Here is a 12,470-nt window from a genome sequence, read left to right on the forward strand (position 1 = left end):
CAACTCATCAAAATTCTTATTAAGATGTAATCTCCATAAGTTATTTACATTTGATTGAATCTTTTTGTTTATAATCAGTTAGGTATTAGATAAAAATTAAATCAATGTCAAGTTTCAAATAAGCTTAAAATATTAAAATTAAATAAAATTTATTCAAAATATTTTTAATCTATTTTTAATAAAATAATCATAGATTTTATTTATCAAGATATAGCTGATGTAATGAATGTTAATCAATCTAAGAATTTTACAAATAGATAGACGCAAAAAAAACAAGCCTTAATTAAGCACATTAAATTTCAGATTTGAGTCTTATTAAATTTGATATTTATATTTACCAATATTTATTTTGTTAATCAATTAATATAAATAAATTATTATTTATTTTAATACATGTCTTCTAGAAGTTCTAGTTCTTCTCTTGAAGTAGAAAGAAGACCAGCAGCTAGATAGCCTTAAAGGCCAGTCGAGCAAGAGACTTAGCCTTAAGAGTAAATTACAGCCTAGAAAGTATAGGAAATATAGAAGGATTCTAGCTAGTTGGAATAAGTTAGTCAAAATAATTAGTATGCAAAATAAGAACAATAACAAGATGATAAAAATAAAAAAAATCGCTCAAGGTCTTCAAGCAAACAGAAAGATGAAAAAAAAAGTGATAAATCTTCAAATTATGCAGACAAAAGGGAATATAAAGAAAAAAAAGATAGTCGTTCAAGAAATAGTAGAAGTAGATCTCCAAATTACAGAAGTAGAAGGGAAGATGATGATAGAAAATATAGAGACAATAAAGACAGCTATAGAGATAGAAAAAGGAGAGACGATGATTATAATTATAACAGACATAAAAATGATAGAGAATTCCATGAAGATAGATTATATAAAAATAAAGAAGATAGATATAACAGAGACAGAAGGAACTCTCCTGATAGGAATAATTAAAAGAGCTATAAAAGTTATAGAGATGAACGCAAGAGAAGTAGGTCTAGGGATAGTGAAAATAGATATAAAAGTAGTAGAAATGAAAAAAAATACAGCAGAAGAGACAACGATTCATATGAAGAGAAAAAATTAGATATTAGATAAAATGCTGATGACATGTATGGCAAGAAAAATGATAAAAAATCAAACAAATAGGAAGACGAAGAATAAAAACCTGAAGAAAACACAGTGTTAGAGAAACCTTGTTGGACTCCTTCAGGAATTTTAGCTAAATATTAAAATAATGTGAAGTAAAATATTCAAATTAGATATTAAATATAAAAATTAAAATTGTCATTTAATATAATAAAGTGGTGTTACTCTCAAATTCACCAAGCCACTTGATGCAGAAAAGCCCAAAGAAAACTGGAGTCTTTATCCATTCAAGGGAGATGAAAAGTTTGGTAAATTATTCAATTTAAAAAATTCAAAACAAAATTAACTTTATTGCTTGCTTAAATAAATAGATGTAATTAGACTCAAAGGAGACAGTGCCTTTTTGGTAGGAAAAGACCCAAGAGTTTGCTTTATTCTGTGCGAAAACCCATCAGTCAGCAGTCAGCATGCTGTAATCCAATTTAGAGATATCAAATAAATGGATTATGGAATCGGATAATACACATCAATTATAAGACCTTATATTATGGATTTAGAAAGCACAAATGGAACTTTGCTAAATAATGAAAAAATAGAGCCTGCTAAATATATTTAATTACTTCCTAAAGATGTCTTAAAATTTGGATTTTCTTAAAGGGAATATGTTTTAATGAAAGAAAACTGAACAAACAAACAAATTTAACTAATTATAACACTAGCTAAACCATTCATTAAAATATTTTTAAAATATAAATTTTCAAAGATGCTATTATTAATTCGCTCACACATTCATTTCTTTGTTTATAATGTATTCAATCTAAATTATAATATAAAATAGTTAATTTATAAAAAGATCAATCATTTTTTTGTTTGATTTATTGTAATATTTGTAGATCCACTTAAACAAACAATAACTTTCACTTGATTACCATAAATATACTCAATTAATAATACAGTAAAATCCTATTTGTTCAAATAGTTATAATAGTTTTAAAATTATATCTAATTAACTAAAATTGTTTGACATTTAAAAATATTCAAATTATTTATTAAAACAGAAAAAAAAAGATAATTTATTATTTAAATTTTATAATTATATCAATAAATGATAGATCTATCTATTTATGTTTTATTGTTATAATATTCATATAAATAAATGACTTAGCTAATATTATTATGTATTTATACAAAGAGGATATAAATAAAATTAAATTATGATTATAATTAACAGGCAGACAGAAAGACATATTTTAATTATTAAATGATTATTTGAGTAAATAAAATCATTTTTAATTTATAATGCATTTTTATATCGCTAAGTTTTCAATCAATAAATTAGGTAACTTTTCTTGTAGAAATTAATAATAAAGTCTTATCATTTCTAAATTAATTAATTAATTATCTTATTTTAATATCTAAATGATTTAATTAGTTTATTGATTACTTGCTTTTTTTATATTTCTTAAAAAAAAATTTATTTATTAAAAATCAATTCAACTTATTCAATTCCATATCTTAAGATTTTCAATTTATTAGCTTTTAAACATGAAACTACAAGTAAGTTAAATTGTATTAACTTATAGAAATAGATTTTTATACCTCAATTTATGCTTAATAGGTTCACATAAAAGATAGAATGTTTACTATTAATTGCGGAGAAGGCGCATAAAAAATAAGGTATTTAATTTTTATAATAATACTTAATTAGCTTGCTATTTAGTCAATAATTAAGATTAAATGATGAAAAATCAATCTATAAAAAATTATTTATAATATGCTAAACTCTATTTTATTCAACATAGATGGCTAGGAGATGTGGCAGTATTTAGATATGAACATTTTTATGGTAATTTAAGTGGAACTCCTAAAGGTGTTAGGTTTGAAAGCGGAGATTTGTTACCAATGGATGGAATTATTTCTGATCATTTGCAAGATGATTCACATGTTTGGGTTATACTAAAAGGTTTATTTTTTATTTACTAATTATAAAATAAGCTTTATAAATATATATCATTTATATTTTAGAGGACATGGAAGGATTAGGTATATAGAAAGATAAAAAAGGAGGAGTTCCTGATAAAAGTGGAAGCAATTTTAGAATCAGACCAAATACAGCTGCAGTAACTAAGAAGAAGTGATTGAATATTAAATAAATAGATTAATTAATTGACTGATTTTTACATCGATTGATAAATTTATTAGGAATTTAAAAAGATTCAGTTAACTTTTTAAAAAATAAGCAAGAAAGCAAGCAAGCAAGTAAAAATAAATAATAAATGATAACTTTTGTAAACATAAAATTGTAATATATTTATTTAATGATGATTTATAATTTTTATAATATGAGATAATTATTAATATAAAGTTTTATATATATATATATATATATATATATATATATATATATACATGCATACTATTTGTTTTATTTCTATTTTTTAAATTATTTTCATCTTTATTAATCAGTATTTATAAATAATACATTAAAGGCTTATTAAACTATATTATTCTTTTCTTCCATCTTTTTTTATTTTTTATAACAGGATAATTGTGCCTACACTGCCACTAAAATTAATAAATTTTTTAGTAAAGAAAATATAGATTGATTGGTCTACTTACTTAGCCAACAAAATCTCCAGACAGAAATCTCACCAATTAATTGAGAATGTCTGGAGTGTTTTAAAAAATAATCTTTGGAAACAATAAAAAATTTTTGATATTGATTCATTTCTTAATTTTTAATATTCTATCATAAACTTACATATTTACTATCTGATTCCTACTATATTATTAAGTATATGTTTTAAATTGAAATATTAAGATTTAATAATTAATGTACACTAACTAACTAATACAATCTTATTAATTATATTTTTTTTCTTCAATATTTAAAAAGTAACAATTAAATAGGTGTAACAAGTCTTAGGTTCTGCTTTCATAATGAGCACTAATCTCTCAAATTTGGCACTTATTCTTAAATAAAAACAGTTTATTTGTTTAGGATTGTAATAAAAATAAATTCATAATAAAATAGGTAACTCTTTTAATTTATTTAGTTATTTAATAGCTTTTTATTTGATTTATTTTATTTTTTTGTGTTTTTTTTCATCTTTCTTTGTTAATCTACTTAATTAATTAATTATTTTATTTAAAATATATACTTTATTATTAATTTCTTATTATTTCATATTGTTTCTTTATTTTTGCCTTTTAATTAAATAAAAAAATTAATTAATTATTTTATATTTTTTCTTCTATATTTAAAAAGGTCTAATTAAATTGGTGACCAGAGTGCATTAAGTTTAGGATTTGCTTTAGCAAATTACACTAATATCTCAAATTTAGTGCTTAATTTTAAATAAAAATAATTTATTTATTTTGAATTATAATATTGTTTGGTTTTAAAACAAATTTAAAAAAAATTGAATTCTTTTAATTTATTAATTAATTAGCTTTTTATTTTATTTATATATTTTTCTTTTTTATTCTGCTTTTTTTTTTTCTTCATTTTTTGTTAACTTAACTAATTTATTTTTTTATTTTCAACTTCTATTTTTATATTAATTAACTTATTTCAGGGGGAGGGGGGGGGGAGGATGAATGAAAATATTTAAAACAAAAATTAAATGGGTCCCTGTTATTTGTTTATTTATTATGTTTTTTATTTTTATTTTTCTTTCTAATTCCTTCCATTACTATTTTTTATATCTACTATTGATTTATATTATTAATTATTATTTAAAAATATTATTATATTTAACTTTTTTACTCATTTACACTAATTTATTTAAAAATTTAAAAGGAAATCAACGAATTATAATAATTGATAGTAAAAGCTTGTATCTTAAATCAAAAAGATTAATTTTCTTCAAAATAAATTATAGTTGATAAAAAGAGTAGTAAAAATGACAAAAAAATATAAAAATATTTGAATGACATAATATGTTATATTTATATAATATTTTGTAATAGGATAATATTATCTAAAATGTAAATAGATAAATAGATTTATTATTATTTTTATATTTTTTAATATCTTATATTTGTATGATAATTATAAAATAAAATTAAATTTTACTTAATTAAAGTAATAAATAACAGTAAATTAATTTTAGAAACTTAAACAATGATCAAATATTTTAATAATAACTAGTGTATTATTATTAAATTACTTAAATATGAATGTTTTATAGTAATTATATATTTTAGATGTATTAATAATGGAAATTAATATTTTTAAAGCATAACTATATACATAAAATAATGATTTAAATTGTTAGAAAGATTAGAAATTTTAGTGTAAATTAGTTAGAATTAATTTTTTTATTTAATTATTATTGAAATTCTATTTATTTTTAATGCTTTTGAATTTCATTATCAATTAAATTATTTGAAAATTAGACGAAATTAAAAAATTAATTTAGAAACTGCAATTTATTTTTTTATGTGAAGTAATTAATTTGGATATGCTAGCAAGTCAAATAGATAATAACCCAATATTTTGCGGCAAAAGAATTTAACAAAATTTATATCTAAAGTAAGCAATGATAACAGAAATTGGCCTATTAACAAAAAAGTATCAATTATTTTGAATGATTTAACAAAAACAAGCAATCAATCAGAAAATAAAATATGGGAAATATTAAATAAATGTAAAATCTTTGATAAACCATAATAAGAGTAGCTGATTGATTCTTTCTTTCTTTTTGAATATTATTTAATTTAAAGAAAATGAATGTATTATTGTATGAATTTGTATGGATATTTATATTGCATATAATTAAATTACTTCTTGCTGTATTGCTGTAAAGTAAAGTAAATAATATTAACTAATTAATTGATTGATATTCACAAAATAAATAATTAAATAAATAGAAAGGAATCAGAAATAAGTTTTGGATAAATTCAATAAGGGGCGAACTCTCAAATCAAAAAATATTAAATTTTTAATTAAAAAATATCAAAACTAAGTTAATAAAAAATAAAGAGAATGACTACTGACCCAAGTGAGCAAGAACAAGAGTTAATCAAATAATTATTAGAAAAGAATATAGAATGCAGAAAATTAGATGATGACTTCTATGATTTTATTCAAGAGTTATAAGACTCATCTTAAATAGATATAGGTGAAGGTGGATATAACCAAATGAAATTATGGATATAGCAATTCTTAAAATTAAAAAATCTTACTTTTTACCCTATTGAAGAAGATAACTAGAATAATGATAATGTTGTTAATGCTGCTGACAATTAGATTCCTTCTCCTCCTAAAAAAGATGAATCTCCTCAAGAATAAAGGAACTAACAACTCTAAGTTGAAGAACAGAAAGATTAGAGTCCATCAAAATCACCATCTCAAAATAAATAGGTCATTACTTACAATACTACCCCTTAAATTCAACCCTATTAACAGACAACAAATTATCCTCCTTAAAATCAATATAACAACCCTGATGAGAGTTTGATGAATGCTTTAGATTGCCTTGTAGCAGGAGGAGGAGACAATGTAGGTGGAAACTTAAATAATTTCGATTTTGATGACGATGATATTGACTTTTTCTAGCCACCACCATCTAATTAGGCTCAAAAGAAGATTGAACCACCTAAATAAGAAATTCATTAGCATCCTCCATAACAAATAAATACCAGCGAACAATAGCAATAGCATTAATCACATCTCTAATAACAACAACAATAACCTTAATAATATTAGTAGAATCAAGATATAAAATAGTAATAGCCATAATAAGTGCAACCAATTTAGTATGCTCCCCAAGTTTAATAAAATTAAGTTCAATAGAATTAATAGGCCCAGGTTTAGTAATAGCAATACCAATATCCTGTAGGAAGAAGTCAATCGGATGTTATTCAAGAGCAAGATATAAGCAAAAATGATGCTCTCAGCAGGACTACATTAGAGTAGAACAGTAAAAAATCATTTGGATATAACAGTGGTTAAAATTAACCCTAGCCTATTTAGCAAAACTAGCCTTAGCAAAATAACTAAAAATATCCAGTTATTAATTACTAAAATGGACCTAGCACACCTATTGTACAACCCAAGTAACAAATAAATCCAGATATAAGTATGATGCCCGACTTTTAAACTCCTAAAATGATGAATTTGACTTAATAATTTAGCGATATTTCTGTAATAGGGAATTCAGACGAGCCTTCTAAGGTAATAGAAATTTCAACAATTAAAAATTAATTTTAGGAGATTGATATGACAAAAATAAATAAATTTTAAAAAAATAGTTTATAACAACTGAAGAGCATATGAAGCTGATTGAATAGTTTGAAAAATAGCTCCAAGATAGAGAATACTTAAATGCAAGTTAAATTGTTGAGTGCCAAAAAGTAGAATTAAATAAAATAGGCAAATTCCTCAAGACTTACCCTGATAAGAAGCCCAAAGTCATGATTCAAAGCTATAGAGTTTTGGAAGAAGGATTCTTAAAGAATAATTTTGTCCTATATACAGTCAGTATTACCGAATTAGGATGGACATGCTATCGTAGATACAGTGATTTCAAGATTCTCAGAGACATTTTTGAAAACTAATTCCCAGGCTATTTCATTCCTCCACTTCCCAGAAGGACAATGGCAAGGTAAATATTGGTCTAAATTAATTTTATTTAATATCTGAAGTAGTTAAAATTAAACTTTAAAGTAGTCTTTGCAATAGGACATGACATCTAAATTTATTTATTTACTTTTGGATTTCAAAAGATTTACTATGCAATTATTTAGGATAAGATTTAAGGATTTATTGGATTATCCTCCTTAGTAGCCACTTTACAACAAAAATATCTTTTCCAAATTTTGCTCTAAATATGAGCTTTTTTGAATGTAATTTTTTTGAATCTTCTGTTGTAATAAAAGAAATTTTCTATTAATTTTTTTCTGATCAAAATGTCTGCTCAAATAATTATATCTATCTATCTATCCTTCTTAATTAAAAATTGGTATAAAAGAATATTTAATTTTATTAAAAAAAATCTTCAACACAATACAACTTAACTTTACACAAATATCATCATTTCTACTGATATTGCGCATTTTAAACAAATAAATAAATAAATATTCATTTTTCATCCCAAACCAAAATAAGTTTAAAGAGTAAACTAAAGCATTAGCTTACTATAAAATTAATCAAATAATTCTACTATTCCTAAAATAAAATAAATAAACTGTTAGTTTCTTTTATATTTAAAAGTAAGTATCACCTTCAATTGATACATAAATAAAGTTTTAGCTTAACCTTAAGTTAAACTTAATATTACCAAAATTTTATCAAAGTTAAATAAAAAATTAGAACTTATTTTTAAATAAAATTTTAACTTATTCAGATAAAATATTTTTTTTAGAATGATAATTTATTTTTATTTAATAATAACAATAGAAAATTCGAACCTGAGTATCTTGATAAGAGAATGAAAATTCTTGAATAGTTTATGGAAGCTGTATTAGAAAGTGAACTTCTTCGTAACAGTTAATATTTGGAAGATTTCTTATTTATCTAAGACGAAGCAAAATATAGAAAGGTAGCCACTAATGTAAAAGATGGACCTATTGAATTAAACTAATTCTATTCTATTGACGGAAAAATTAACTGCTAAAATTCTACCAACTTTTAAACTTATGGAGCAGCATTTAGAAATTACACTCAAAATCTTACAACTTTATATAACAAAGCCAAGTAGTTGACCAAAGAAGTTGTTAAAAACCTTGATGATTCATAAAGAAGTTTGAAGAATCTCTCTGGAGTTTTTTTGGATTTAAGCAAAATTACTAACGAATTTAACTAGCGCAATAAAATCGGTGTCAATGAATACTTATAAAAGTAGTATGAAGAAAATAGCAAATTCCTAAATGAGTATTCTGATTTCCTAGATAAGCAATCTAAACTATTTAAGAATTACATCTACCTTAAGATGAGATATGAAAAAAAAGTTTGTGAGGTGTTTGAAGAAATGTCTAATAAACGCAACAAGCTGATGGCTTCATTTTAAGATGCCTTTACCAAAATTAATTAAAAGAAATAAAAGCTGTTTGACAAAAAAGACATAAAATAATGGGAACTTCCTCCCAATCTCCCAGTTGATCAAATGGCATTGATGTCTGATTCTAAACTTGCATTTAAATATATGCTCCCTCGTGAAACTCAACTTGTCAAATAGATGAATAAGAAAATTAACTTCTTCAATTCAAACTTGTTTTATGAAACTCGTAAATACTTGAAAATCAGAGAAACTAAGATATCTAGTGACTTTATTTAGTTTACGATGGAGAATAGTGAGTATCTAACTCGATTAAAGGAATATCACGACTAGCATTTACAAAGAATCCAGCAAGTAGTAATTGACAGTCAATAAAATATTATAAGGCAGCTAGAAGATGATAGGAAAGTAATTGACCAATCAATTAATGGAACTTTCATGACGGATTAGCAGTGCTAAGTCAAAAAAGTTGTATTTTGATATTTATTATAATTTATTCAGGATTTTAAATAAGTTAGCAAATTAATAAATCAATAAATCAAACAATCAATAATATCATTTTGTCGTTTAAATTTAAAATAATTGTTTACATGGTTTATTTATAGTTTTTGTCTCATATTATTGAATTGTATGATTAGCATTATAAATTCTTATTAATAATTTACAAATAATAATTAAATAAAGTAATTAATTTCATTTCATTTTCTAATATAGGCTTGAACTAGAAATATAACAAATCTTTTTGTTTAGTTACTTAGTTAATTGATTGATTGATTAGCGTATTGTCTGTCTAGATGAGATCCTAATTTAAAAAAAATGAATTTATATATTTTCATAACTCAATAATAAATCCTTTTAATTGTAAAATATTTATTTATGTTTTTATGTGTAGAAATTTTGATTTAATATATACTTGAATACTGTTTTTGTTGAAAAATAACAAACAAATATTGTATATTTTGAAAAGAAAGATAAAGATTAAGATGACTCAACCTTAAAATACTACTTAAATCTTTACCATTAAGAGATAAATAATATATACTTATGATTTTATTGAGTTTGAAGAAAAAATTAAGGGTACAAAATAATGTTTATGGAGAATAATCTATCGATGGTTTGCCTAAAATAGCAATAGAAAAACTAGATGATGAAATAAAAGACTGAGTGCTAAAATAAATAGACAAAATGCTTCAAACGTAAAAAAATAATTATTAAATAAAAATGGCAATCAATATGAAGATCAAAGAAGGAAAAATCTTTAGATAAGATAAACAGTACTAAAAGTGGATTGTACAATTCTATGTTGAAATTACAAAAGAAAAGATGTAAAAGAAAGATAAGAAGAAGAAATATCTATCAGCTGTAAAGTAAGTGCCCCCCAGAGTTTGGCAAGATACTATTCTAATTAAATTTTTTTAAGAAGAAAAATACATCTTATAAATAGGTAACTTGTGAAATAAAATACGTCTTTTAAATATTTGTGAAGAAAAATAATAAATACAATAGCAAACAAATATTGTATCTAAGATATTTTAATATTACTATTTCAAATAAGCCTTTTCTATCTAGATATACTTGAGATTATTAATTCTTTATCAGAGGGTTATATTAAAAATGCTATAAAATAAGTGTAAGTATTTTTAAAATTGAGCATATATATAGTTAGTTATGTGTTGGTAGGTAGATAATTATTTTATTTTTTAAAAATTTAATATTTGGTAAAGAAAGTAAAATTTGATTTCTCTATGAGGTTTTATTTAAGTCTTGGTACCTAATTAATCATGGTAAATAAAAAAAGGATAGAAATATGATTGATCGATAATATTTGAGATTAAAATATATATAACTGGCATTAAAAGCTTGGCATTTATATAATTTCATAATATATAATATAACACTAAAAATTTTTAATTATTTGATCCTTTTTAGAGAAACAGGAGAGTTTGTTTAAGAGGAATTAATTTATTTAACTAAATTTAATTTTTTTTTTATTTTTTATTTTTACAAACAATTTATTTACTTACAAAAATAAATATGAATGATATTTATAATAAAAAACAATAATAAAATCTAATTTATTTTAGGTTAAAAAAACTTTTTCAAAATATTAAAAAATAAAAAAACCTTTAATATTCAATTATTTAAACATTTAATATTTATTCTTCCTTTTTTCGCCATTCACTAGAATTATATTTTAAAAACAACTAATCTTTTTGATTTAAGACACTTGCTTATTACTTTGAATTTTTATGATTAATACATTGAGCTAAAATTATATAATAAATTTGTGTAAATTTTAAATAAATATCAAATAGAATAAACTTTTAAATTAAAAATTATTTCTTAAATTAATAAATAAATAAATATCTTTAGTCGAATAAAAAAGATAAAAAATAAATCAAATAAATTCAAAGAGCTTTTTTGTTTTAAATTAGTTTTTATAATTCAAAATATCACAATCCAAAACGAATAAACTCTTTTTACTCAAGCTCAAGTTTCAAATTTGAGAGATTAATGCAATTTGCTAAACCAGAACCTAAGCCTGATGCACCCTTTGCACCAATTTGATTGCACCTTTTTAAATATTGAAGAAAAAATATATCATTAAATAGTTAATTAGAAGGAAAAAATGAAGAAAGAATATGAAATAATTAGATTAATTAATTGATAATAAAAACAAAAGTTAAAAATAAAATGATGAGTTAAATTAACAAAGAAAGAACAAAAAAAAAGCAAGCACAATAAAAAGGAAAAGAAAAGAGAGCTTTATTGTTTTAAATTAGTTTTTATAATTCAAAATATCACAATCCAAAACAAATAAACAGTTTTTACTAAAGGTAAAGTGACAAATTTGAGAGATTAATGCAATTTGCTAAACCAGAACCTAAGCCTGATGCACCTTCATCACCAATTTGATTGCCCCTTTTTAAATATTGAAGAAATAATATATCATTTAATAGTTAATTAGAAGGAAAAAATGAAGAAATAATATGAAATAATAAGATTATTTAATTGATAATAAAAACAAAAGTTAAAAATAAAATGATGAGTTAAATTAACAAAGAAAGAACAAAAAAAAAAGCAAGCACAATAAAAAGGAAAAGAAAAGAGAGCTTTATTGTTTTAAATTAGTTTTTATAATTCAAAATATCGCAATCCAAAACGAATAAACTGTTTTTACTCAAGCTCAAGTTTCAAATTTGAGAGATTAATGCAATTTACTAAACCAGAACCTAAGCCTGATGCACCTTTAGCACGAATATAATTGCCACTTTTTAAATATTGAAGAAATAATATATCATTAAATAGTTAATTAGAAGGAAAAAATGAAGAAAGAATATGAAATAATTAGATTAATTAATTGATAATAAAAACAAAAAGTTAAAAATAAAA

At 22.4% G+C, this 12,470-nt stretch overlaps 4 protein-coding genes across 4 annotated transcripts; 3 read left to right on the plus strand and 1 right to left on the minus strand. All coding sequences in view use genetic code 6, as the record gives it.

Moving 5' to 3' along the window:
- Positions 1-393: 393 nt before the first annotated feature.
- TTHERM_00024450 (smad nuclear interacting protein) lies at positions 394-1,759 on the plus strand (the record flags this gene model as incomplete). Its single annotated transcript, XM_001008531.2, has 3 exons — positions 394-1,229; positions 1,291-1,382; positions 1,446-1,759. The coding sequence occupies 3 exons, from the start codon at positions 394-396 to the stop codon at positions 1,757-1,759; spliced, it is 1,242 nt and encodes a 413-aa protein (XP_001008531.2).
- Positions 1,760-2,619: 860 nt separating this feature from the next.
- On the plus strand, positions 2,620-3,212 carry TTHERM_00024460 (hypothetical protein; the record flags this gene model as incomplete). The annotated part of the gene is made up of 4 exons (XM_001008532.2): positions 2,620-2,631; positions 2,693-2,751; positions 2,877-3,037; positions 3,100-3,212. The coding sequence occupies 4 exons, from the start codon at positions 2,620-2,622 to the stop codon at positions 3,210-3,212; spliced, it is 345 nt and encodes a 114-aa protein (XP_001008532.2).
- Positions 3,213-4,258: 1,046 nt separating this feature from the next.
- Positions 4,259-4,582, minus strand: TTHERM_000024479 (hypothetical protein; the record flags this gene model as incomplete). Its single annotated transcript, XM_012795731.1, has 1 exon — positions 4,259-4,582. One exon carries the CDS (start codon positions 4,580-4,582, stop codon positions 4,259-4,261), a length of 324 nt encoding a protein of 107 aa, XP_012651185.1.
- A 1,440-nt stretch (positions 4,583-6,022) lies between these two features.
- TTHERM_00024480 (PX domain protein) lies at positions 6,023-10,757 on the plus strand (the record flags this gene model as incomplete). The annotated part of the gene is made up of 4 exons (XM_001008534.2): positions 6,023-7,255; positions 7,333-7,685; positions 8,480-9,545; positions 9,792-10,757. Coding segments are annotated over 4 exons (2,658 nt in total), but the record flags the coding sequence as incomplete, so codon positions are not given.
- Positions 10,758-12,470: the final 1,713 nt, after the last annotated feature.

Source organism: Tetrahymena thermophila (genome assembly GCF_000189635.1).
Source record: "Tetrahymena thermophila SB210 genomic scaffold scf_8254803, whole genome shotgun sequence".
NCBI classification, from domain to species: domain Eukaryota; phylum Ciliophora; class Oligohymenophorea; order Hymenostomatida; family Tetrahymenidae; genus Tetrahymena; species Tetrahymena thermophila.